The 26,659-nt window shown below is 41.8% G+C and overlaps 1 protein-coding gene across 7 annotated transcripts in view; it reads right to left on the reverse strand.

Moving 5' to 3' along the window:
• TRPM3 (transient receptor potential cation channel subfamily M member 3) overlaps positions 1-26,659 on the reverse strand; it is a 657,305-nt gene that overhangs the window by 54,918 nt on the left and 575,728 nt on the right. For all 7 annotated transcript variants that reach the window (XM_006152487.3, XM_014589340.2, XM_006152484.3 and 4 more), the window contains one exon: positions 22,281-22,455. In XM_006152487.3, the coding sequence (XP_006152549.1) occupies positions 22,281-22,455 (175 nt within the window). The remainder of the gene's footprint in view (positions 1-22,280; positions 22,456-26,659) is intronic.

Consider the following 26,659-nt stretch of genomic DNA (forward strand, 5'->3'; position numbering starts at 1 on the left):
AGGCACAGGGAAAGATCAGGACTCCAGAATCAGATGGAAGCAGCCTTCTGTTATAAAGTAGAAATGAATAGCATGGGCTTAGGAGCTACATGGGCCTGGGTTCTGATTCTGCCTCTGCTGCTTTCTACTACAAGTTATTAACCACTTTGTATATACCTGAAGAGTAAATTGGGACGAATAAATTGCAGTAGATTCTGTGCCTGGCCTGGTGCCAACCAGTGTGATTAGATTTCAACAAATGTTAACTTCTCTTTCCTTAGAAATATCAGAAGAAACCCACACCACTGCCTTTGTAGCCTGTCTGATAGTTAATCGAGTACTCGGGCATCCTTACATCCAGTACAATCTGCCTAAGTACAACTGCTGTACATTTTGCAAAAAAGCAGTGACATTTTCAACACTTAGTTATCTTGTATAGGCTTCTGATAGGGTTTATAATCTTAAATCCACTGAAAAGAATCTTGTCTTTTAGTGCATGACCTATATGATAGAGTTAGCCCTGGCCCTGGATATTCAATTACTTGCTGTATAATAGAACCGCATGCTCCGTATATAGCTCCTTCGGTAGTTGAACATTATGTTCCTCAGGTGGCTTATGTGACTTTGAAGTGCTTGTCAGCAACTGGCTTTCCTGCAACAGTCCTGTAACCACTCAGTTCACCGTGGCATTTTACTTCTGAAGTCCTTATTCAGAATATTAAAAAGGGCACACAGCAGACTTCATTCCTTTGCTTCAAGGACTGTGATTTTTGTAAAGCTAAACCCCACAGTCGACTTGGAACAGAGTCATTGACTCCAGTGACTGTTCAAAAACTTTCGAATTTGGTCCAGTGGTGTTAAGGTGGTCAGTCAATGAAACAATTTATATTTCGTCTGATCATGGGTAGTATGGTTCTCCTCCTATACTTCATCCCAAATGATGAGCTGGATTGATTAGACGGAATAATTTCATCAGGTCTTCTAAGATCACTCAGATCACTTTTCTTTGTCAATAGACAATGGTGGTTTTCTATTAAACTGCAGCAGTGACATATGCCCTATGAGGTTGACCCACATGGGAAAGCTCCAGGTTCGTGTTGGAGATGCCTCTGAACATACCAGCCCATGATCCAGGGTATGTCTTGGGATGGATCGTGGTGTGAGGATTCTGTTGGAAGCACAGTCTCATCTCTCTGTCTCTGTCTTTCTTGCTCATGAGAAAAAGAAAAAATAAACTTAAAAAAAGATTGGTGTATCTCAGATACAAACTTGGGAAGACAAGTGTAGAAGTTTCCTGGACTTCACTCAGTGCAGAAAAATTCTTGTGAATTCTGCATGGCAGGTGAAGACTTCTGTGTTAGTTGGTCTTCATGGCAGTGATAGCTAGATTTCTTCAATCCACATTTTATGCCCAAATGCAGGAGACAAAACCTTTGGGTGCTTTCCAAAAGTGGATCATCACATTGGCTATTCAGATTATTCAGATGCCACAACTGCACGATGTCTTACCTTGGTCTTTGGTGTGAAGACAGAGAGGCAGATATTGAAACTCCATGAAGAATGGCAAATGGGGATCTGTTGCACTCCGTGCTTGGCTTCAGTAAGAGCTGGGGGCCTTTTCACATCTGCCCCTTAGGACTTTCCAGATGTTGAGGCCAATTATATTGTGACATTTTTTCTTTGAAAAAACAACAATAAAGAGTTTGAATTTTGGATTCTGCTGGTGTTTTTTTGTTTGTTTTTTACATCGGCACTGTTGACAGTTTGGGTTGGTTACTTCTTCATTTGGAGAGTCTGTCCTGTGAACTGCAGGATGTTTAACAGCATTCCCGGCCTCTACCACTAGTTGCCAGTTGCATCCCAAAGACGTGAGAACCCAAAATACTTCCAGTGCCACGGGTCCCCTTGCAAGCTGGTGATGTGTGGCAGGCCCAGTTGAAAACCAGTGAGGTAGACCTTAATGATGGAAGATTAATTTGTTATCACAAGAAGACCTTTCTGAGAGTAGCCTAGCCTTTTCTTGGGTCTTTTAGAGCTTTGAATGTCCTGGGAATAGACTTCTTTGAAAAAACAACAATAAAGAGTTGAATTTTGGATTCTGCTGGTGTTTTTTTGTTTGTTTTTTACATCGGCACTGTTGACAGTTTGGGTTGGTTACTTCTTCATTTGGAGAGTCTGTCCTGTGAACTGCAGGATGTTTAACAGCATTCCCGGCCTCTACCACTAGTTGCCAGTTGCATCCCAAAGACGTGAGAACCCAAAATACTTCCAGTGCCACGGGTCCCCTTGCAAGCTGGTGATGTGTGGCAGGCCCAGTTGAAAACCAGTGAGGTAGACCTTAATGATGGAAGATTAATTTGTTATCACAAGAAGACCTTTCTGAGAGTAGCCTAGCCTTTTCTTGGGTCTTTTAGAGCTTTGAATGTCCTGGGAATAGACTTTATTATTAAGTTTATTTCTTTTCTTTTCTTTTCTCTTTTCTTTCTTCCTTTCTTCCTTTTTTTTTTTTTCCCAAGAGGTTTTTGCCTCAGGGTACATGTGCTTATGGGGTGGGGAGACAGACAGACAGACACAGAGAGAGGAAAAGTGAGAAATCACCCCCCCCTAGGGGGAGAGGATGGCCATGCCACAATCCTTTCTCCTCCATTCTCCTCGTGGGATCTTGGGCACACACACACACAGGTACCTGGAATGATTTTCAAGCCACCGGGTCCAGGACTCGAACTGCAGTTACCGTGTGGTAGTCCAGCAGCATAACTGCTATATCATCTGCTGGCCCCTGATGTTCATTTCTTTCATCCATAAATGAGAGACACAAAAAGAGAGACAGAAAAAAAGCACCCCAACAGGGTCTTAATGCTGAGATCCACTTCCTAGCCTCAGGCAGCCTGGGATCATGGGTACACATGTTCAGCACACTCAGGGAGGTCTCTGTACATGAACCTGGTACCTTCACATGTGGCTTGCATTTTGCCACTGCACTAACATCCAGCCCATAGTGGAGAATAGATTCTTGATGTATCTGCAGGCAGGCCAAGGATGAACTAATGACCAAAGTAGCAAAAAGTAAGAGAGGGTAGTTCATGAAAGCATGAACTCCTCCCCTCTCTTCCTTTTTCTCCTTTTACCTCTGTTATTCTTCTGGAAGGGGAGAGAGAGTGAACAGGAGGAGAAACCAGGCTTAACTGGAGGGGCTGCAGCTGGGAAGCCGGGTGCTTGTAGACTGAACTAGGAGAGCCCAAGGCTTTGGGAACTGCAAGTAATTCTGATATTTAAATTTAGGCATCAGCAATTACCTCAGGCAGCAGAAACGATGGTTTTGGAGGCAAACCAGGCATCTGCCAGGCCCTGTGGCAAAACTGCAATGTAGGCAAAGTGGATTTTGCCATCACCTCTCTTTCTGAAGCTCCCCCCCACCCTGTCTCACTTTCCCTGCCCTCCAGACACACAGGTGCCTCGTGTTGCCCTCTGGCTGCTCAAAGTCCACCTTGTCCAGACTGAGCCATCTGCTTCAACATTTCAACTCTCCTTCCCTGAATGCTGAGTGCAGCTGGTTTGGGGGTTAAGATTAAAGATTCAAATGCTTTACACCAAGAGGAGGAGAGTCAGCAGACTTAACCTGTTCAGGGGATATTTTGATTTTCCTTTTTAATTGCCAAAGGGTACATGTACTTGTCAGAGAGAGACAGAGAAAAAGAGAAAGAAAGTATCCCCTGAGGGGATGTGGTCACACTGCAATCCTTTTTCTCTTTCTCCATCCCATCAGGATTTGGGGCACACACACATATATATACCTGACATGTTTTCCAAGCTTCTGGATCTGGGATTTGAATCATGGTTGGCCATGTGGGATCCATATCCCTTAACCACTAGGCTATGGGACTAGCTTTTTTTCTGACTCTTAAATAAGAAACTCGATACCCTTCTTTTAGAAGATGTTGTAGAACAAAGGGCTTTTCTAGGCCTTATTGAGTTTCCCTGAAATGAGCATTGTGGTTGTATAATTTCTAGCCACAGCCTCCCCACTTCTAAGTTACACCTATGAATTCTGTATACTAGAGCGCTCACTTAGAGACAAGCTCTACACAGGTGAGCTGTGAATTCCCCATTAAAAAGATCCAAGTTCCTTAGCTTGGGATACAAAGCCTATTACAATACTTTGCCTTTCTTATTCTTCTCTAGTCATTCATTTGAATAATGGTGGAAAAGATGGACACAGACCCTGGCTCTATCCCTCCCACTCCCAAGATGCTATAGACCAATGACGAATGCACACAAAGAATCAGACAAAAGCAATATAGTGTCTTGCTAACCTAGAGTAGATGGAAGAGGCTTGGGAGCACATTGCATGTGGAACCACCCTTGCTGGTCCTGAAAAGAAGCCTCATGTCTCTGCTCTCTCCCATTCCATATGTACACCTGGCACATTTTGTCATACTTCTCTGGCTTTGTACACAATAATCCCTCTGTTTAGAATATCTTCTCATCATGTACCTGAAAAACTTCCTCTTCTTTATTCATGATAGAGTACATATGCACGAGAGAGAGAGAGAGAGAGAGAGAGAGAGAGAGAGAGAAAGAGAGGCACCTCTTAGGACCAGCAGTTGGCGGAATGGCTATGTCACTGGACTCCCATGTACTTGGCTGTGGTTCAAGTCCCGGACCCGGTGGCTTAAACTCATGCCGGGTACATGTGCGTGCATGCCCCAGATCCTGAGACAAGAATGGAGGAGAAGGGATTGCGGCATGGCCATCCCCCCAGGGGGTGATTTCTCACTCTCTGTCTCTCTGTCTCTCTATCTCTGGCTTTCTGGCAAGTGGACACGCCCCATAGCAAAAACCTCTCAAAATACAAAAAAACAAAGACCTAGAGGCTTTTCCCCTTAAGTACCTTGCTAGTCCCAACAGCCTAAGCCACGATGCTCATGCCAGCGGCCACTCACACTCATGCACCCTTGCAAGTACGTGTGATTTCCTGTTTCTCTCCTGTCCCTCCAGCCTGCTTCTGCGAAGACATTTTTAATCTACTCCCTAGATTCTCCTTTTTGTTGCCTCTTCCACAGATACTCTAGGGTCCCTGAGAGCTTGTACATTTGGACCACAAAAAACAGCCAGAGAGACTCGAGGGCTATTTCTGGGTTTTGTCCTACAAATTCCTCCCCTTGGGGTGGTGGGGGATATAACACCCATACTTGCTGGAAAGACAGGAAGGGGAAAATGATTATTTCAAAATACTATCTCATCATACCAACTTAACCATCTTGAAGACAAAACAGGATGTGCAAAATAAAAATAGTGATACCTATTGGCTCCAGCGTGCTACATGTGATCTACATATTTCAATGGAAAAATTGCACATAAAATAATTATGACTTGGTATCATCATAAATCATCTCAAAGTATGGCTCCAGGGATTCCTAGATTTCCAGGATGGTGCTAGGCCTGGTAAATTTCTCCAAAACAGTTCTGTCCTGCAGAATCCAGAGCATAGGAAAGGAAATTTTGGGGAAAAAATATACAGAGGTAAGACATTTGTGGGACACAGATATGGTTTATTATCTGTTGATGATGACATGTATAGTATTCTCAACTGGGCTGGACTGAGGTGTATATCATGCTGGGTAAAGTCTCTTTACAATCTAAATGCTGTATAGCAATTGAATGTATAATAATAATAAATTAACTAATTAATTAAGAAAAGAACCCACTGTGATGGAACGGGTGTCCATTTGTGTTGTCCAATACCATAGCGGCTAGTCACATGTGGCTGAGTGCTTGAAATGTGGTCAGTGTGAAAGAAAAGCTGAGTTTTACATTTTTATTTTAATTCATTGGAATTTTAACTTAAATAGCTATGTGTCAGAAGTGGTACCAGATTGGATAGTTCAGTTCTAGAATATAAAAATCCTTCAGGGGTCCGTCAGTGGAGTAGTGGTTAAAGCAGCTGGATCCTACATGACCAATGGTGCAGTTCAAGTTCCAGACCCAGAAGTTTGAAAACCACACTGGATACATGTGTGTGCATGCCTAAAATCTCAAAAGGAGGAAGAAATGGAGGAGAGGGGATTGAGAATGACCATCCCTCTGGGGGGCTCTCTCCCGCAAGCACATGTACCATCTGGTAAATCTATCTATCTATCTATCTATCTATCTATCTATCTATCTATCTATCTCCTTCAGAATACCAGCTCCATGGCCTATTTTATTTTTTAAAGAATGATTTATTTGGAACCAACAGATGGCATAATGGTTACGTTGCTGGACTCCCACATGGTCGACTGTGGTTTAAGTCCTGGACCTGGAGGCTTAAAACTCACACTGGGCATGTGTGTGTGCATGCCCAAAATCCCAAGAGGAGAATGGAGGAGAAGGGATTGCAGCGTGGATGCCTCCCTGGGGGATTTCTCACTTTCTGTCTCTCTGTCTCTGTCTCTTCAGCAAGCACACATGCCCTATAGCTAAAAATCCCTCTCTCTCAAAAAAAAATGAATTTTATTCATTTATTATTGTTCATTTACTTTTTTTCCCCTCTGAGGAGAGAGATATTTTTAAAAGAGGCTGTCAGGTCCAAGACTCAAACCACAATCAACCATGTAGGAGTTCAGCACCCTAAGCACCATGCCCCTACCAGCTCTCCATGACTTATTTCTTCAGGGAGGCATATCCCACACAGCCATTAGGCTCAAACTCTGTCCATGGAGGCTTGAAAAACACAAGGGTGTGTGCACGGGTGCTCAAATCCTGACAGAATGGGAAAATGGAGACAAGATTGTGGCATGACCATCTCTTATAATGAGGTGATGTCTCCTTTTCTGTCTCCCTCTCTGTCTCTGGCACATGCATGCATCCTTTGGCAATTAAAAAAAAGAGAGAGAAGGAATAAGAATGCTAATTCCATATGAGTAGGGACACATCTACCTTTTTCCCTGCTGTATCTCCAGCATCTCAAACTGTGTCTGGCACAGAGTAGGTGGTCAGAAAATTGTGCACGAATTAAACACCTTGAAGCAAGAAATAGAGAATGATGTAGTTATCTGCTTAGATGATCAATCAAACAAAAAGATTTCAGTGGTTATATATAAAGGAATTAGAAAAGCTGAAGTGTCTGAAACGTTAATGAAGATGATGGGAAGGAGTTAAGCTTGTTAGGAAGGAATTGAAATGTAGTGATTTAGCAATTGCTGATTCATAACACTCACGCACTAGAGGGAGGGAGGAGGCAGAGAAGTAAAATCAAAGTTGATAACTTCCTGAAATTAGCTGAATTTATATTCAAAAAGATAATTATAGCCAAGTTTTAAAAAGTATCCATTAAACAAGTCATTATTCTATTGGGTTGTCGGAAAAGTCTTGATGCATTTTTCCATAGAAGAACATTAAAAAAATACATCATGACTTTTCCAGCAACTCAATAGTTTAATGTATGCTCCAAAATTGGGCAGCTATCAATGTGAGGAAGGGAGAGGAAAAGAAGGAGAGAAAGATGGGAGAAAAGGCAGAAGAGGAGCGAAGGAAGAAGGAAGGGAGGAAGGAAACAGGAGGGAAGGGAAGAAAGGAGGAGGGAGGGTGGCTCTGGCTCTTGAGGGCAGCAGAGAAATGAAGAGGGAGTCCGGCAGTGGGACCGGATGAGGCCCATGCAGAGAGCCCTGGCAGCTCCGAGCTGCTCACTAGCTGGAGGTGGTTGCCATGCATCCTGTAACCACAGCCTTTCCAAAGGCACAGTGTTCTGACCAAACGCAAGGAGGCAGATGGTTGATTTCCTCTCCCAGAAGAGCAGAGTACAGCCCTTCTGAATAACATGGCAAGATTTTAACTGATCTGTATTAACACAACCAACAAACCAAACTTGTCTCCACACAGGTTAGCTATTAGCAGATAATGCCGGCAAGGATCACACAGGAATTGTTTCTCCTGAAATCTGGCAGAGTTCAAGCAGGCCCACAACCTCCATATGCAGGCTATCTTTTGCAAGATACTATGCAATGGAGCAAATAGCTGTTTGCAGCCGAATTTCAGACCCTGTCTGCCAAGTGATGTTGGACTGAATTGTTTGACTTTGGACCAACTATTTGGTATCTAGAAAATCAGTCCTAAGTTTCAAGACGAGCGCTTGCTTGGAAGAAGGCTCCAGTAATTTCCGGTCAGATACAGGATTTGCAGTCTTCATCTTAGTGACACACTCAGTTCAAGTAAATATCATCCACTGGTAAGTTAAGAATAGAGAAGGCAGAACCAGCAGGTGGCATAACAGTTATGTTGCCGGACTTCCATGTAGTCAACCATGGTTCAAGTACTGGACACGGCAGCTTAAAACACACCAAGCGCATGTGCAGGCATGCCCAAAACCCTGAGAGAATAGAGGAGAAGGGATTGCAGTATGGCCATCCCCCATGAGGGGTGATTTCTCGCTTACTGTCTCTCTGTCTCTCTGGCAAGCACACACACCCTATAGCAAAAACCTCTCTTAAAAAAGAAAAAAAAAGGAGGCAATTTCTTGCTCTGGATCTTCATTTTACCCTGAACATAGGTGCTATGTGGACTCCTCTGTATATATGGTATGTTCCATGATCTACTGCAAAAAGGAACAAAGGAAACGCCCTACTATGGCATTTTCCAGATTCTGGTTTGAATGGATTCATTCACTCAGTGACATTCCTGAGTGCCAGGCACTATGCAAGGAGCTGAGGACTAAAGAGAAACATACGTGATTGTCCCTGCTCTGAAGAAAGTTTAATAGCAAAGAGTAACAGTATAAGGGCCCTTCCAAAAGTTCATGGAAAGTGTGCATTATGAGAAAAGTATGCATGGATGTAAAATGGTTTGAACAGAACTGAACTTGTACTTTAATTCTGTTTTTCCACACATCTTTGAAGTGTCCTCAGAAACAGATCACGATGGGAACCAGCAGTTAGCGTAATGGCTATGTCGCTGGGCTCCCACGTAGTCGACCACGGTTCGTGTCCCGGACCCGGTGGCTTAAAACTCACGCCGGGCGCGTGTGCGTGCGTGCCCAAGATCCCGAGAGGAGAATGGAGGAGAGGGGATTGCGGCGTGACCATCCCCCCTGGGGGGTGATTTCTCGCTTTCTGTCTCTATGTCTCTCTCTGTCTGTCTGGCAAGCGCACGCGCCCTACAGTGAAAATCTCTCCAAAAAAAAAAAAAAAAGAAACAGATCACGATGAGTCAGGGTGGTGCATGGTGCATGTTTCCATAGAGGGGCTGTATAAAGACTTAACTCAAAGGAAAGTGCACACATTTCTTTGGTGATAAGCCAAGAGGAACATAGCAAACCAGAGAAATGCAAAAGAGGTCACAGTGTGGTCAGAGAAATTCTCCTGGAGATATCAGCCAAGCCGGATCATAAAGGATATTGACAGTATTTCAGGAGCCAACAGGTGGCGTAGTAGTTAAGGTGTTGGACTCCCACATGACTAACTACAGTTCAAGTGCCGGACCTGGTGACTTGAAAATCAGGCCAGGCTTATGTGCATGCATGCCTAAAATCCTAAGAAGAGAATGAGGAGAAGGGACTGCAGTGTGGTCATTACCCCTAGGGGGTGATTTCTCACTTTCTCTCTGTCTCTCTCCAGCAAGTGCATGCAACCTATGACAAAACCTTAATAGAAAAAAAATAGTGTATTTCAGATAGGGGCTGGCTCCATGGTGCAGTGGTAATGTGCTATTCAAGGGAAGCCAAGCCCACATGGTGTCTACAGTTTAAAATCCCAGCCTGGTCTGCCTGAAATACTGCAGGCACGCTCATGATTCAGCAGGCTGGAGGACTAGAGAAAGGGGATTACAGCATGTCCAGGCCCTGCAGAGGTGCCATGTTTTTTTTGGAGAGGTTATTGCTATGGGGTGCATGCGCTCGCCATAAAGACAGAGACAGAGAGACAGAAAGTGAGAAATCACAACCCCCCAAGGGGATGGCCACACCACAATCTCTTCTCCTCCAGCAACACAGCCATTATGCCAACTGCTGGTCCCAAAAGCCTCTAAGTCTTAGGAAGGTGTCATAAATCCACTGGACCTCAAGTCATACTGTACGCTGCGTGGACAGATGGCTCAGTGACTGTATCCTGCCCATAGCCTCAGTCTTTTTAAATTTGTCAAAGAACATGTGCACACACTCTCTTTAGAAAGTGAGCAGCATCTCCCGGAGGGCATGGTCACACTGCAATCCCTTCTCCATTCCTCCCTGCTTTTGAGAATTTGGACATGCATACACATACGTCTGGAGTGTTTCTCAAACCACTGGCTGGCCATGTGGGACCCAGTAGCCTTAACTACCACACCACCAGCTGCCCTCACATCCTCAGTTTTAATCTGCTCAGGGAAGCTAAGGAGGGGTGAGTCTGAAATGGTGAATTTTCCTCAGCTATTGTTATGAGGATGTATCTTCAAAATAGAAATAAGTGGAATTCCAATAAAAAATAAAGTTGATTTTCTGGCAAGCCTGTCCATTTTTACCCAGGAGCCATTCCCATTCTACAAGCAGTGTGGTTTCCTTCTCTATACGTTCACTGAGCAGCAACAGGTGTCGCCGTCTCCCTTGGTCTATCTTATTTGACTCGGTAGAATAAAACTTTTGCTGGAAAAATAACTGTACAAAACAGTGCCATCTTCTATATTTGGAGAAAACTTCACAGTTAGGAAATTGATTCCATCCCAGAGCTCTGCTTTCACATGCTCCTCTACTGAGCAAAGTGGGAAAGAAGCCAACACAATTGTGGGAATGGATGGTTTAGGTCAGGGGCCTGTGAGCTTCAGTCCACGGGCCAATCTGTCCTGTTCCTTTTATAAATAAAGTTTTATTGGAACACAGCCACATCCATTAGTTTACTTATTGTCAGCGACTACTGTTGTGGTACAATGAGTACACTGAGTAACTGCAACAGAGACTAGAGGGCCCCACAATACCATCTGGCCCTTTACAGAATAAGTTTACTGATACCTGGCTTAGATGATCCACTCCTTAAAGACAACGACTGTGTCTAAACATCTTCTAATTTCCTCACAGGTCCTGCCGGGTGTAGAGCAGGGATTTGATAAATGTGGTGGAATGAAAGTTCCTAAGGCTGGAATAAATGTTCCACCTTCAGGAAAGATTTCTCTCAGGGACCCCTGGGAACATGTCTTGAGTTATAGCCATTAACCTCAGGTATTAAGAAAGTACAAGGTTCAATTAAGCCTCTGCCAGCTGGAATGAGAGATAATCTATGTCTTCACCTTGTTAATGCAGAAGACTACGTCAACCATCTGCTTTATAGACTGTCCAGGGCTCCCTCTGGCCTGTTGCTCTGCACTGCAAGGGTCCTGAGCCTCCTTTACACATGGTGTCAGCTTGGATCTGAAGAGATTTGCAGCCTGAGTGCCTGTCCTAGGTTGGTCTCTCCCAGGAGCAATCCTACCCGAAGGATCCAAATGAAAGTGATTTGTGCTACAAAGAATTGAGTAGAAAGAAGAAGAGGGCTAGCAGATGGTGTGGTAGGTAAGGGGCTAGATTCCCACAAGGCCAACTGTGGTTCAAGTCCTGGATCTGCTGGCTTGAAACTCACAACAAATACATACATGAATAAAAATAAAATGCTAAAAAAATTTTCTTTTAAAAGAAAGATGAAGAAGTAGAACAGAGAAGGACAAAGGGCTGAAAATAAGAGCAACTTCAGATGAAGTCAAGAACCTTAACCTGATGTCCTGGGGATCAGCAGAGTCTGAACTGCACTTCACATTCAGGAAGTTATTTTGCCCTCCTGAAGATGGTTTTCTCCACTTAAACAAGAGCTAAGGGGAACAGGCCTTTATATCTACCCACATCCTTCCCTTCTTCACAGGTAGAAACAGAGTATGAAATGCCCTTGGGGTGCAGAAACTCTCAGTACTTTAGGTTGTTGAGTGGTGAAGAGGCTCCGAAAGCTCAAGGGCATGAACGTGAAGTTCACAGTATGAACGAGCATTAAGGTACCAGAAACTGGAGGATGGGAGCCCAACTCTGGCAAAGTAGGACGGAGGGAATCTGGGCAGAGACTAATGGATTCTGGGTGTCTTCTCTACCGGTATTTATTATATGTGAATTGAGATTATACGCCATTTTGAATTATCCATGTTATTTCTATAATATGGGTCCTTCATTGTATGGCAGAATCTTCTTCCTCTTTTCCCACATTGTCTTACTTGGTCTTCAAAAGAAAATTATTTTGCTTGGGGAAACAGAAATCAGCTCCTTTTTGTTGGGGAGCAGATGGTCTCTTTTTTATTAAATAGATAAAAATTTGAAGATTCCCTTTGATGTGACATTTTTCTTATAACATCTTTCTTTTTAAAATTTTGCCTGAGTGCATATGCTTGCTGGGGAGAGAGGTGGAGAGAGAGGGAGAGGGAGGAAGAATCTTCTAGCAGGGTGTGGTCATGCCATAACCCTTGATCCTCCATTTATCCATCCTGTCAAGATTTTTGGTCTCACACACACACACACACACACACACACACACACACACACACACACACTCTGCATGTTTTTCAAGTCACTGGGGCCAGGCTTTGAACTATGACTGACTGTGTGAGATCTGGCTCCCTTAACCACTAGGTTATGGGGCAAGCCCTCTTGTAACATGTACCCACTCTGTTGAATGGCATTTCCTTTATTTGACCTATATCTACCACTGTTATACTTTGAGGGATTCTTGGTTTATACACACTCAGACTTGGGGACCTGTGTCATGTTCACTGTATCCATAGAAAAATTCACTTTGGGAGGTGATATATTTCAGGTGTACTCAGTTTCATCTTTCCAGAGAGAAGAGCCCTAATCTTCACAATTTGTCCTCAAACTGCAGCTTTTCATTCATCCCTTGATTAGTTGGGATGCTCTTCACTGGCTTAATACATTTATATCTTCCTTGAGAGACAGTGACCAGGTTAGAGTTGGTTATTCAGGAAAAGAAACACTACCTGAATGGGTTAGGTAGGTAGCTCCTTGATTTTGTTTTTAATATTATTTTAGAAGAGATTTCACATCATTTGGGTTGAATTACACACCTTGAGGGTGACTCTCTTGTTCAACCTACAATGATTACCTTTTTTTTAAACATGATTTTTAATGACAAATTTTTATCCAAAACCCATTCTTAGTAAACTTTCATGTGCTGCTGACATACACAAGAATGCTTTCTGAAGTCCTTCACTCCTGGCTTAGTATTTAACATTGCTGTAGACTTTAGACTGCTCTCTAAAAATCTTGCAGACTCCCATTTTTAGATCATTTTTGCACATGTTAAAGAGGACAAATTCCAACATGGTTTTTAAGGAAACCCTACTGATTTGTCTCTATTCAGAGGAGCAAGCTATTTTTGTATCTTTTTTGTCCCCAGTGATAAGTTAGTTCCCCATAAATGACAACATAGTCCCCAAAGCTATGGGAAGTCAACCTTTCTTCTCCAAGTGCAACTTTTTGGAAAGTGGTTTAGAGCTTTTTTTCTAAAGGATTTGAGAATTTTGAATAAATCACCTCTGCCGATGCTCTATTTTCCACAGGGTTACCTAGGACTTTCTTTGTGTATTTGTGGTAGAAAAATTAAAAAAAAATCACAGATTTGGGAGTCTCGCAAACATAGATTATTCCCAAAACACTCTATTTAAAACAGCTACAGGCCAGCAGGTGGCATGGCGGTAAAGGTGCTGGACTCCCACATGGCAAACTGCAGGTCAAGTCTGGGAATAGGTGGCTTGAAACTCATGCCGGGTGTGTGTGTGTGTGTGTGTGTGTGTGTGTGCACCCAAAATCCCAGGAGGAGAATGGAGGAGAAGGGACTGTAGCATGGCCCTCCCTCCCGAGGGGTGACTTCTCACTTTCCCTCTCACCATCTCTCTCTGTCTCTCTCCAGAGAGTGCACGTGCTCTATAGTAAAACAAACAAACAAACAAAAAGCAGTTACAACAGAGGCTAAAAATGGCCAGGATGGACCAAGCAGTAAATTTAATTATAGGCAAGGCGTTAGCAAGTTGAGACAGGGTTAAAGAAAACTAGATATTCCAAAATAATATTGAAAGTTAATTTTGAGGGGAGGGCTGGGTCTGTGGCCTGGGATTGAGGGAACCATATACCACAAGGCTAATTGCACAGTTCAAGTCCTGGCCCCAGAAGGTAGGAAAATGCACCAGGTACATATGTGCCCCAAATCCTGACAGGATAGAGAAATGGGAGAGAAGGGATTAATAGGTGACCACATCCCCTTGGGGAGTACTTTCTCCCTCTCTCTTTTTCTGTCTTTCTCTTGCTTTTTGGTAAGTGCTTTATGCCCTCTGGCAATAAATAAATAAAAGTTTGTTTTCATTTTTGTGAAAGGTGATGCATGATGTTGCTCTAATATCAGAGGCCTGATATTAGTGCCTCCTACCGTATTTCTCCCTTTCATCCTCTATTCCTGCAATGCAAGCTCCTCCAGGCACCCGTTTCCCCCTCGCTCTTGACCTCATATGATGCTGGGTTTTCTGTCCACTGAAGTTTCCAATCACTGTTCCCTTTTCTTCCTGTTTTCCTGAGCCTTCTGAAACCCCTTTATCATTGAATACAAACTCCTCTACTTTCTCATACTTATCTGAGCCCACTTCCCCATTCTCTTGTTTGAACTAAAATCCACTTGGCAGGAAGACATCAACTCTGTAATGTTCTCAAATGGAAATTACACATTCTCCAACATGCATTGTTGTAGTTTCCACAGGTAGTGTCTGCATTTTTACTGACATTCTCTTTTCTTTCTTCTTTTTTTTTTTAAATTATTGATTAATTTATTTAAATTTGGCCAGAAAGAGACACACATACAGAGAGAGGGAAAGTTAGAAAGTAAGTCACCAGGTCCAGGACTTGAACTGTAGTTGACTATGTGGGAGTGCCAACACCTTAACCACCATGCCACCTGCTGGACCCCCTCTTTGCTTTTTTCAAACTATCATTCTATCTTTCTTGATCTTTTACAAAAAGCACTTTCCTGGGATTGGTAGGTGGTGTAGTGTCTAAGGCACTAGACTCCCATATGGCTGACTATAGTTCAAGTTCAAGACCTGGTGGCTTGCTTTCTCACTTTCCCTCTCTCTGATCAAATTAAAAAAAAAAAAAGTCTTTAAATAGAGAAAAAAAGCCCTTTTTTGTATAAGTTCCAGGCTCTCTTGATCAAAGTCTTATTGTTCATGTTCACTCCTGTCATCATTAAGAACAGTTTCAGGGACCAGCAGGTGATGTAATGGTTATGTAGTTGGACTTCCACATAGTCAATTACGGTTTGAGTCCTGGATCCAGTGGTTTCAAACTCACATTGGGTGTGTGTGTGTGCATCCCCAAAATCCTGAGAGGAAACTAAAGAAGGGATTGGGGCATGATTAACCCCTCCAGGGAGTGATTTCTCGCTTCCTATCTCTCTGTCTCTCCAGCAAGCACAGCACACATGTACAATTCTCTTAAAAAAAAAAAAAAAAGAACAGTTTCAATGTCTGTTTTGGCAAACACAGATGAACCTAGCTTCAAGATGTTTGGCCTCAGTTTCAACTCTCCTAAAACACATTCTTAGAGCTACTCCCTGGATCTTGTAATTATTCTGAATTGCTCTACTTCTTAATTCTGAATGCCAATCTGCCATTCTCTGACCACAACATCTTATTATCACAATTCTCAAGACCCTTACTTAATGCACTGGCTGCTTGGCTAGAAATCTAGACCTTTGGTCATTCTTTTTCTTTGTAGACTCTTAACAACATCATGCCTTTACTACCGCCCCCAGCTCATCTGAGCCCTCATAATGTCTAACTTTAAGAACCTTTTCAAATATTTTCAAAACCCTCATTTTTTTGCCATATAGGCACAACAAAACCTCCATCTTGAATTAATCCAACCCTGTGTCTTCCCTAATTTGCTATGGGGCTACAGTGTTTTGACTGAGAACACACACTACTTAACTACGCAAATAGGTTGCCCTAGGCAATCCTGTGATATGTGCCAAGTCAGTGACACCGCCCCTTTTCCCTAGTAAAATTACAAGACATCATTCTCTCTTTTTTTTTTTTGAGAGAGAGATTTTTGCTAAAGGACATGTGCTTGCTGGAGAGACAGAGAAAGACAGAAAGTCACCCCTCAGGGGAGGTGGCCATGCCATAGTCCCTTTCCTTCTATTTTCCTCTCAGGATTTTGGGCATACATGTACACATGCCTGGTGTGTGTTTTAGGTTGCTGAGTCCTTGACTTGAACTGTGGCCTGCCATGTGGAAGTCCAACGCCTTAACTGCTACGCTACCTGCTGGCCCTGACATGGCTCTTCTCAAAGTTCCACTTCATTGACACTTCTCTGACTCTTCCCTACCTGATGTTTATGCACGTCTCACTTCTCTCCCTCTCCCCCAGTAAATGCTTCGCCTTGCTGCTCTCGCTCTTAAGTCACTGTAATTGGTGTTTGGCTCAACACTGAAAGAAATGAAAATTCTCTGACAAAAGTTATAAGTGACTTTTAAAGGTCTAATTGAATGGACTCTTCTAAATATGGACCTAACAGGATTTTTTCTTGCATTTGATACTGTTGACTGCACTGTTCTCGGGGTTCTACATTGGCCTTTCTTCCTGTTCTATGTATGCTCTTTGGCAAGCTGGCCCGATGTGGCCTTAACTGGTACTTCTGTTCCTAGTCCTACATCTTTCTCCCCAGTCTAGCTCTTTCTATTGAGCTCTAGAATTCCACATACAAAATGGCCTTCTTCAAAATTTTCCTGGAATTCCCTGAGAACCTCAAACTCAATCCAATCTCAACTGGATAAATCCTGCCCCCATCAGTTCCCTTTTCCAGGTTCTCTATCTCAGTGAGAGACATCACTCTTTAGATGAAGCCCGAAACCTCGGAGTGATCTCCAACTCTTCCATTTTAAGTCCTTGCTCACTTTCCCCACTACCGTCCCTTGCTTCTGATTTCTGCTCAGGTCCTTCTGATTTTACCTCTCTAGAGCACATGCTGCCTACCTGCTCCATCCTAACCATTGTGGCATTATCAATGTCCTCCTACCTCTCACCTCCCATTTCACCCTCCCTCCTGGACCCCCACAATTTTGCTTGGGAGCTTTGATTAAAAAATATATATGGTCATGATACTACCTTGAGCTTGAGTATAAGTCCCCATAATCTATACTCCTGTTTCTGTCTTCAGATCCATCTGTCCTGCTTCCTGCCTCTTGCTTCTCTGTACAGTCAGTCATATTAAATTACCTGCTGTTCCTGGAACTTCCCATACTAAGTCTCATTTTGGAATGCTATTCTTCTCTCTACACCCCCTGCTCCCATCTGCTGTGCAAACATCTGCTCATATTTCAGGGCTCAGCTCAATCTACTCTTTCTTTACAAGGTCTCATCTCTTGTGTCCCTCCTTCTGCCCCAGGTAAATCTGAAGACTTTCTTCCTTGGGTTTCATCTTTACACATATATTGTCAATGTAGTTTGCTTCTCCAGGACTGTAAGCCCCTTGTAGACAACCTCTCTTTCGCATGAATCTCTACCTTAGTTTCCAGCTCCTAGAAGGAGCAAAATAAATATCTACCAAATAAAGAAGGAACGAATTCAGAACAGAGTCCACCCTGTGAACAAATGCTAAATAAGTATCATGACAGAACAAACAATGTACTGGAGCATCACAAAGACTTGTGTGCCCATAGCTTTGCTATTTGTAAATCCATTAAGCCTCAGTTTGCATTAGTAAACAAGTCAGGTGCTATTCTCTGTAATGTGAGCTGACTTTCAGGGACAGAAAATGGGGATGACGCCTCATATTGGCTTGCTTCCTTAGCAATTTGTAAAGGCAAAACACAACAAAACAATTCCCTCTTTCCCAAAAGTTGGCACAGGCTCAAGGTTTTCTTTTCCAAAATACTTTCTTTGGTCAGGCAACACTCTCCATGCTATTGCTGTTGGGCATTAGTGTGCTCTGAATCCATTAGAGAAGATCAGTCTGGAATACTAACAGATGCACAGTCCTGAGTTTTGAGAACTGGAGTCGAACAATTGAACTGTATAACAGTAGCCACCTTCTCTGGCTAAGCTGTTCTAAACTTCACCATAAGCAGGCATATTTCAGAGACTGGCTCCTTGATTGTCCTAATTTCTACACCTGAAAGGAGGAACAATTGATTTGAGGCAGAAAGGCAACTCAAAAGAGTGTTTTAACTTTACATGCACATACATAATACTTGTTTCCTTTCAAAGACAGCACTTTAAATGCCGTCAACCTCACAGAGACAACAGAGATGAAAAGGAACAAGGATATTCTTTTACAGTAAACTTTTATACTAAATATATGCTTACATACACATGTACATACATAAGGCAAGAATAACACAAAAAACCCTCTTACTTTAGGTTGCCTATTAATTTTAACTGGAAAAGCCCTAGGCAGTGAAAAAAAAATTGACCCATGCCTTAAATAGATCAAGTCATTAATTTGGAGTGAGTGGAAATGGCTAGATAATATTAGGTTGTCATGGTAGAAAGTAAGTTTTGGACATTCTACTTTCACATTACTATCTAAACGTGTAAAAATACTCAGAGAGGCAGAAAGTAGGGCTAAATTTAGACCTTTATTTAATGCAGTCAAGAGCATGAGTCATTTTCCTCCTCCCCTGGTACAGACTAGGGAATCTGAATCTATGCAGGCAACACATGGATGCCTTGTAAATAAGTGGAAATCCCATTCATTCAGAGGCCAGAGAAAGCCAGAAACACCCTATTTTCTCTGCCAACAAAGGTGCACTTCCAGGCATCTCATACACCAAAATGTAGAACCTAATTCCTAAGCTGGTGAGAGCCTATCCAATTTTAACTTTGTTCAGCCTTGGCGCGAATGTTGTGAGATTTATTCTGCTCTTTCTCTCCTCTAAGGGGCTTTCCTCCTCAAGCTCCCAGGGGATCCTAACCAGCTCTCAGAGGACATGCAACATTGCTCAAGCTAATGAGACTGTCCCAAAGGATGTCATTTGTAACTGATGCATTTAACAACCTGGAGTCCAAGTCACTTCATGGAAGCCCTTAGGTTGGTTCTTAGAGAGCTAGTATTCTGTACAACAAACACCTGAAGCCAGTTTTACTACTTGAAAAGACAAAACCAAAAAGGAACCAACCAGACAACAGCAGCAAGTTCAATTCCCATGTATTCATCAGGGTATTAGGTGACCATCAGTGTTTATTTCACAGTTTCATCATCTTCTGCTTCCAATCACGCCGACGCACTCTCTGCTTCCAATGCTAAAGCAAATATGGTGGCTTCCACAGATCATTTAGATTAAGGCTGGACTATAAATTGTGTCCAACATGGCTTAGAAGTGAAGAGCATGTACATTATTTCGGGGGTTTTACAGTGACTCCATGTTTTTTTTCTTTTGCCTTTAGTTTTTAAGTACATTTGGAAAGTAACCTTACACGTCTTATTCTAGGATCATTGCCCTTGTTGCTAATTGTCTCTGCGTTTAAGACAAATGATAGGAAAAAGATGGCATGTATATAAAAAGTTAGTCATTGAAATTAAAATCAGGTAATATTGCCTCCCAGAAGTGAGAGAATCAAAGCTGTCTTCCTTTCCAAGGTAAAAAGACTGATGTTAATAATGCCCCCCAAGGACCCCATTGCACAACACATCCATCCTTCCCATTAAGAAAGAGATTATTTCCCCAAACATGAAATGGGTTCAGCAATTTTGAAGTAAAAAACAAAAGAGTCAGATATGGCGCGTGCATTACATTAGGAATGAGTTGCTCTGAGAAGGTGTGTTTGAATGAGCAGCGCTTGGAGAGGCCTGCACAGGGCACAGGGCACAGGGCACAGGGCACAGGGCACAGGGCACATCCATGGGATGGGGTTGGGAGCCCGTAGGCAGGGCTATGGGTCCAAGTGGATATGGGATCTGATCAGCCTGAATACATGCTTCACAAAACCAACCTGGACACGGCACAGAGAAGAGGCAAGACACCGTAGGGCAGCGTAAATGATTTGTACCTTTCTCAAACAGCATGGGACTTGGGTCTTCCGGGCAGTTCTGAATGAACAAATGGGAAAGTTACCCAATTCTCATCAAGCCCACCAGGAGCTCAATGAATATCAAATTATTTAGAAGACAGGGATGTTCAATGATCTGGGCCAAATGGAATGACAGATTTCAGGGTAGCCTTCTTTATCTATTTGAGAAAGGACAAATACTCTTTAGCACTCTAGACAGAAAACTGGCTGATTTAGCTTAGAACAGTGGCTGCCATTGCAGCCAATTTCAGAATATCTAAAAGGAAGGCAAATGTGGGAAGGTCATCATGAAGGTTGTATCTAACCGAGGCAGGGTCAGTTATATACTGGGATTTGGGACAGAAATTTATTCTCACACACATAGAGCACCACAGAGCTAATTAACAATGTGGAAAATCTATTTTCATTTTTCACTCACACAAACACCTCTCTTTCATCTCTGGGGGGATTTCAAGTTCTAAACTACAATCAGCCCTTCTTTTAAAATAACAATAATAAATCCTCTTGTTCAGCCAGATGGTGGTGTTTGTTGCACTAGGCTGGGTTCATAGTACAACATCAATAAATGGCCACTTGTAGAGGGACAGACAGAATCCCATTTATAAAACACACCTACACTTCCCTCCTTTTCCCCTCCCAAAATGTTGCATTGTCAAAACACCCATGGGGGCTTAATCTCATTTGGGGGAAGAAAGGAGAACCAGAAAAGGTAAAAAAAAAAAAAGGTAACTAAATGGAAAAGCAATTTCTTGGGGGGAAAATAGTACATTTAATCTCTGAGGAGAATGATCATGGTGGGCTTTTTAAGCATTGCTTTGCCTTTAGGGACCATATAAAAAAGGCTGTCAAAAGGCGTTTCCCCAGTCCCTGGAAAACTGTCTTGGTGAAGGCTGCACATTGTCAACCAATGACATTACAACTGGGAGATGGAGTTAAAATTCTTCCTCCATGAGTTGGCTAAGTCTCATGTTACAAATATGTGTTCTAGTTTTGTGTTCCAAAACTCTTGCTTGCCTCAGATAACATAGTTTGAGAAGGAAAGGATATTTGCTCAAAATCCACTGGAGAAGGGAAGTTGATGTACCTGTGTATCCTGTTGCCAGTGAAAACACATCTTCATGGGCTGGAAGACACATGCTTCTTCCTTATGTTCCTAGTTTCAGTCCTACCTTGGAGGGGCGGGTAAGTGGGAAGGCTGACTAGTCTCTGTTACTGCTCTTTATAAGCTATACTTCCTGGTTATATAACCTAATCTGTGTCCACACTCTAGGGTTCAGATGGCTGGCCTGTCAGCAAAAGATGTCTGAAAAAAGATGATAATTCAACAGTGTTGCAGGGATGTTATTTCCAGAGCTAAACTCCTCAGGGAAAATAAGAAATAGTTGCTCCTGGGATTCAACTCCTCCACACTGAAAGATGTTCCTTTCCTGGTGCTTTCTTTCCAAATAATTTCCCAAAGCCTGGTGTGTCCTGACATTTGGTCCAAATAAAATCCTGGAATAAACTCCGAAGCTATAGCTATCTTCACACTCCAAAGAGAAACATTTATTACAGAGAATCAGCATCTATTAGGGTATTAAACATCGGGGCCTGCTGGCGCCCACTCCTCACACTGAATCACTTCATGATACAGACTCTAATTTTTCCCCCCTGGCATTTATAGCCAGCAACTCAATTTATGACCTAAGGCATTTTCCATATTTCCAAGCAATAATACTGGCTTCCTATGAGTCTCAATAGCACATAATTTAAGACAGTGGGAAAGGGAGTTGGAGAATAATTTCCAGTTCAAGGAAAACACCATGCAGATGTTTGCCCTTATATCTGAATTCTGATGGTGAAATTGAGAATTGTTTATTTATTCCAAAGTCAAACCGAAGGAATTTATGTTCTAAAGGTTGGGGGCTTAGGTAGGGGTGGGGAACAGTGACATAATATATTCCTGATACTGAAATATTCCACACATGGCCCTAGGATTTTGAATCATAAAATAATTTAGATCTTTTAAAACAGTTCATTGATCAAATTTGGCATACCAGATGTCGATTCATGTCACAGAAAGGACATACTTGCAGAAATACCTGAGGACTTTTTGCTAACATGATATATTCACCTTCTGTAATTTTTTTTTTCCTTAAAGATAGAAGCTAGGAATCAGTCCTCTATCTTGAGCCATTTATTGAGAACAAATAAATGAACTTGGAAAAGATATGACCCAATTGAAGTTAAATACCTGACTTTGGTGTATGAGAATCATAAACTTGCTTACGGTCTATCTGGTCTGCAAACACTTCCCCATAAATCATCCAGTAAGGCATGTAGAAGATGTTCTTGGCCAGTTTCCATGATGGCTCCTCATTGGGAAAGAGGATGGCTTGTCTGGCGACTCCAAAGCTCATCAGTACCACCAGCATAATGATGACAAAGTACATCATGTCAATCATCTGGAAGGGTGGGAAACAGAAAAGACAGAAGAAGATCCATGTGACTGAATGGTCCTAAGTATGCTGACATTGATGCAAACCTTTAAAGAGGTTTGCTTTCTAGAATGCTGATAAAAGATGTCGAGATAGGGAATTGTGTCTGGATCAGAGGACATTTGATCTACTGAAGTCAGTGCTCATGGAATCTTATCAGTAACTCATAAACCATTTTTTAAAAAGTGCATGCACTCTGTGCAAGTAAGATACACAAATTTGTGAAGCGTTCCATAAAAAAAAGAAAAAAAAAGGTGCATGCACCTGGGGCCAGCAGGTGGCTAAGGCACTAGACTCCCACGTGACCAACTGCATTCCAGTCCCAGACCTGGAGGCTTAAAACTAGGTTGGGCATTTGTGTGTTTGTGCCCAAGATCCTGAGAGGGAATGGAAGAGAAGGGACTGTGGTGTGGCCATCCTCCTGGGAGCTGATTTCTTGCTTTCTTCTTCATCTTTCTGGTGAGCACAGGCACCCTATAACAAAACCCTCTCTAAAAAAAAAAAAAAAAAAAAAAAAAAAAAAAGTGTTTAACCATAATCTAGAAAAAAAAAAAAAAAAAAAAAAAAAAGGTGCATGCACCATGGAGCCTCTCTATTTTTTTTTCACTGGTGTGGGACCTGGTCAAGCCTAGGTAAATGAGTCATTTTATATCTGTGCTCCAGGTTGAAACAAGTGTCCTCTCTGGGTTTCTCTTTTCTATGCAAATTTGAAATTAGGGTAGTTAAACTATTTTTTAAAATGACTGCAATGCTATAAATTCTTGCTCCAAGTTCTAAGAGGTGAATGAAGAGTTAGCTCAAGAAAATAATTGCCTGTAAATAAAATTAAGACAAACCATTTACCCATCATGTTCTGTCCTACTCTAGTGACCCCCTCCCCCTACATTGCATAATGTACCATAAGCCAGACTCTCAAAGAACCACTCTTTCTATACTTACTTCTCCTGCAGGGTATCCTATTAACTATGGAGGGTATTTTCTTCGGCTCAGAATCAGGTAATCTAATGACTCAAACCTGTGCTTGCTGTTGTAATGATGGATTTTAATCTCGGCATGTTTATAAAATCCTGACTGCATTCTTGTGCAATGTTACCTCTTGTTCTTTGTCATTACTTTCTTCCTGTTCCCATGATATATGTTATATGAGATTTGTTTCTCATATGCCAAATTGCTGCCTTTTATCATCCAAAATAGATGAACATGAAGTAACTATTTGATTTTTGCCTGGCCAGAATCCAATGCCTCCTCTTTTTAGAAATAGTTTCTATTCATTTTGGCCATGGGGTAGGTGTTTCCAGGTGAGGTTAATGATGGTACCTCACCCCCCTGGCAGTAGTGATAGGAGGTAGGCAAGAAACATAGAATCTCTCTCTTTCTTTTATGGGTTTGTTTTTAAAAAACTGAATTCAGGAGGGAGACGTTCTCTTTCCCTCTCTGTAATACTGTCAATTTAGTGTCTGAGGCTGAGTCTCCTACTAGTGAAACTGAACAGTGTGAATGAAACAGATGTATAAAAGAAAGAGAACAAGTCTTGACAGTGGTTGAGTTCCTGCCCTACCAGCAGTAGCCCCGATAGTCAGTTTCATCATGCCCTTGTGTAAGTCATTAGATCCCTTCTTCTTATTTTATTTTATTTTATTTTATTTTTTGAGAGGTTTTTGCTACAGAGTGCATGCACTCGCCAGGGAGACAGAGAGACAGAAAGCAAGAAATCACCTCCCCCCGGGGGGGGGGGGAATGGCTATGGCGCAATCCCTTCTCCTCCATTCTCCTCTTGGGATCTTGGGCACACAAGCACACGCACCCAGCGTGAGTTCAAACAACCAGGTCTGGGACTCGAACCACGGTCGACTACATGGGAGTCCAGCGACATAGCCGTTATGGCAACTGCTGGTCCTTGATCCCTTCTAAGCTTAAGCTCCTTGAAGATTGGGTTCTACCTCTTGCATCAAACCATATCAGAAGACTATCTTCTCTTGGATATCTTATTTCCTGAAGAGGTATTCAACCACAGATAAAGACTAATGCTGTTTTACTAATGATAATGAAGGCTTCAAGTTATTTTAAAATTATGTCTTATAAGAATATGTTCCATGGTGCCTGTTATTGAAATTCAAACATTTCAACATTCCTTTATGCCTTAGGACAGCGGAGGTCTCAGTCCATTTTAGATAAGTCAACTTCAAGGTAACTTCAAACTTTATCTCATAAGGATTATCTGACTTTGAAAATAAACATAAATCTCGAAATCTGAGAGATTCATTCATATTTACTCACGATTCTTAAAGGCATATGCAAGTTAATTAGTTATTTCTTCCACAGTTTAGTGGTCTCAGAATTCTCTTAACATGAGCAAGCCAGCTGTGTTGCAACAGTTTTATAGCAAACATAGGCCTGTTTTATATTCCCTTTCTCTTTTTCTTTTGTATTTTGTAGAATGCTTTCATTGTTTATTTACAAAAAGTTCTACCCATGAAAAAGCACACATAAGTTCTTCTTGTTAAATTTATTTATATTGATTAAAAGATGGGTGGGCGTGTAGAAGACCCCTGTCCCAGTGTGTGTATTTATGAGATTTAGGAAGTAGTTTGACCCAAGAAAACTCAGCCAATAAAAACAGAAACTGTTCTAATTTGATTTATCAGGATTGTTTTCATTCAGATTGATTGCGATATCTATCCGAACAATCAGAGAGAAGCAACATTCTTCCCAAATGTTGAGCTTAGTATATTTCAAAGAAGTCTTAGCTTTCATACAAATATCAAAATCTAACATTATAGAGTGGAGTATAGAAGCAGAGCATTATTAGAGAGAACTGGGGTCAGTTTTCTCTGTTTTTAAAGCTAAATTGTCCAGCTGGTTAGAGAGCTGCTTCTGCCCTATTTTTGTAAATACCTTTTGGTTGTGTTTTATAGAGAGGAGTGCATACTGTAGTGATTAAGCTTCTGTCCTCTGGTGTGAAACTACCCAGGTTTTTATCTTGGCTTCACTAGTAAAAATAGTTATGTGTAAAAATACCTTCCCAACACACACAAATCCAGTAAAGATAACTACATAAAATAATAAAATAAAATAAAAACAGCTTTCCTAGTCATGCAAAAATAAAGACAAGGCAAAAAAGATAGCTAGGTGGCCTTTGGTGAGTTGTTTAATCTTGTGTTTTTATTTGTAAAACAGAGATAATAACAGTAACAATTAAAAAATGCCCATTATTTGTGTAAAGATCAAGTGAGGTAAGCTCTGAAACATCTAATGTGGTAGGCTCTCAGTAACTGCTATTGTGTTACTATTGCTATTATTATTGGAGTTGGGAGTAGGTTGGGCTGTGGAGTCAGATAGACAGGAGTGTTTGAATCCTGTCATTGCTCCTTGCTCAGTCTTAGCTTATTGTTTGTTAAATGAAGACACTAAAACATGTTTCCTAGGGATGTAATGATGACATGTCTGATATGGTATCTGGCATTTACTACTATGTAGTAAATGACAGTTTGGAAATTATTGTTTTTATTCTGATATATATAAATGAAATTGGTTCTAGGCTTAGAGAATGTCTTTGGAAAGTGGAATTTGAAGGAAAGAGATTAAGATTTTATTAAGTAATCCTGGACCTGCTGATGAATTGGAATCATACTGGAGATGCAGGTTTTCCATGCTGGGAGACATTTGCTGCACTGGTTTCATATATGATGCAAAGACTCAGGTTCAAAATGGATTCCTGAGCATTGTGTGTGCAGGAATCTTACCAGCTGTCTATCCCTAGACCACAAGGCAGTGAGTTACTCGACTGTTTAGTACTGAATAGGGACGCCCTAACGTTGAGGGGCTTTCAGCATAAACACATCTGGGCATATTTTGTTAAGCTTCCAGCCTGGCAGTCCATCTGGCTGACTGATAAATTCTATAGGCATATTTTATCTACCTTCTGGATCACTGACTCAATTATCAATCTAATTATCTTAAAAGCCCCATGAAAGAGTTGCAAAGTCCCCAAGTATACTCATTTTTTACTTATTCTTGGCTGATAAATGAAGTCATTCATAAGTTAGAAAGTGGAGAAAAATGCAGAACATTTTCTTCTCTTTTGTAAAGTTTCATTCTAGTCAAAATCGGAGATAATTATGCCATTATTAAAATGATAGACATGGATTTTAAAGTAATCTTGCTGCATTAG

The sequence above is a fragment of the Tupaia chinensis genome, unplaced genomic scaffold (assembly GCF_000334495.1).
Source record: "Tupaia chinensis unplaced genomic scaffold, TupChi_1.0 Scaffold000354_1, whole genome shotgun sequence".
In the NCBI taxonomy this organism is placed as follows: domain Eukaryota; kingdom Metazoa; phylum Chordata; class Mammalia; order Scandentia; family Tupaiidae; genus Tupaia; species Tupaia belangeri.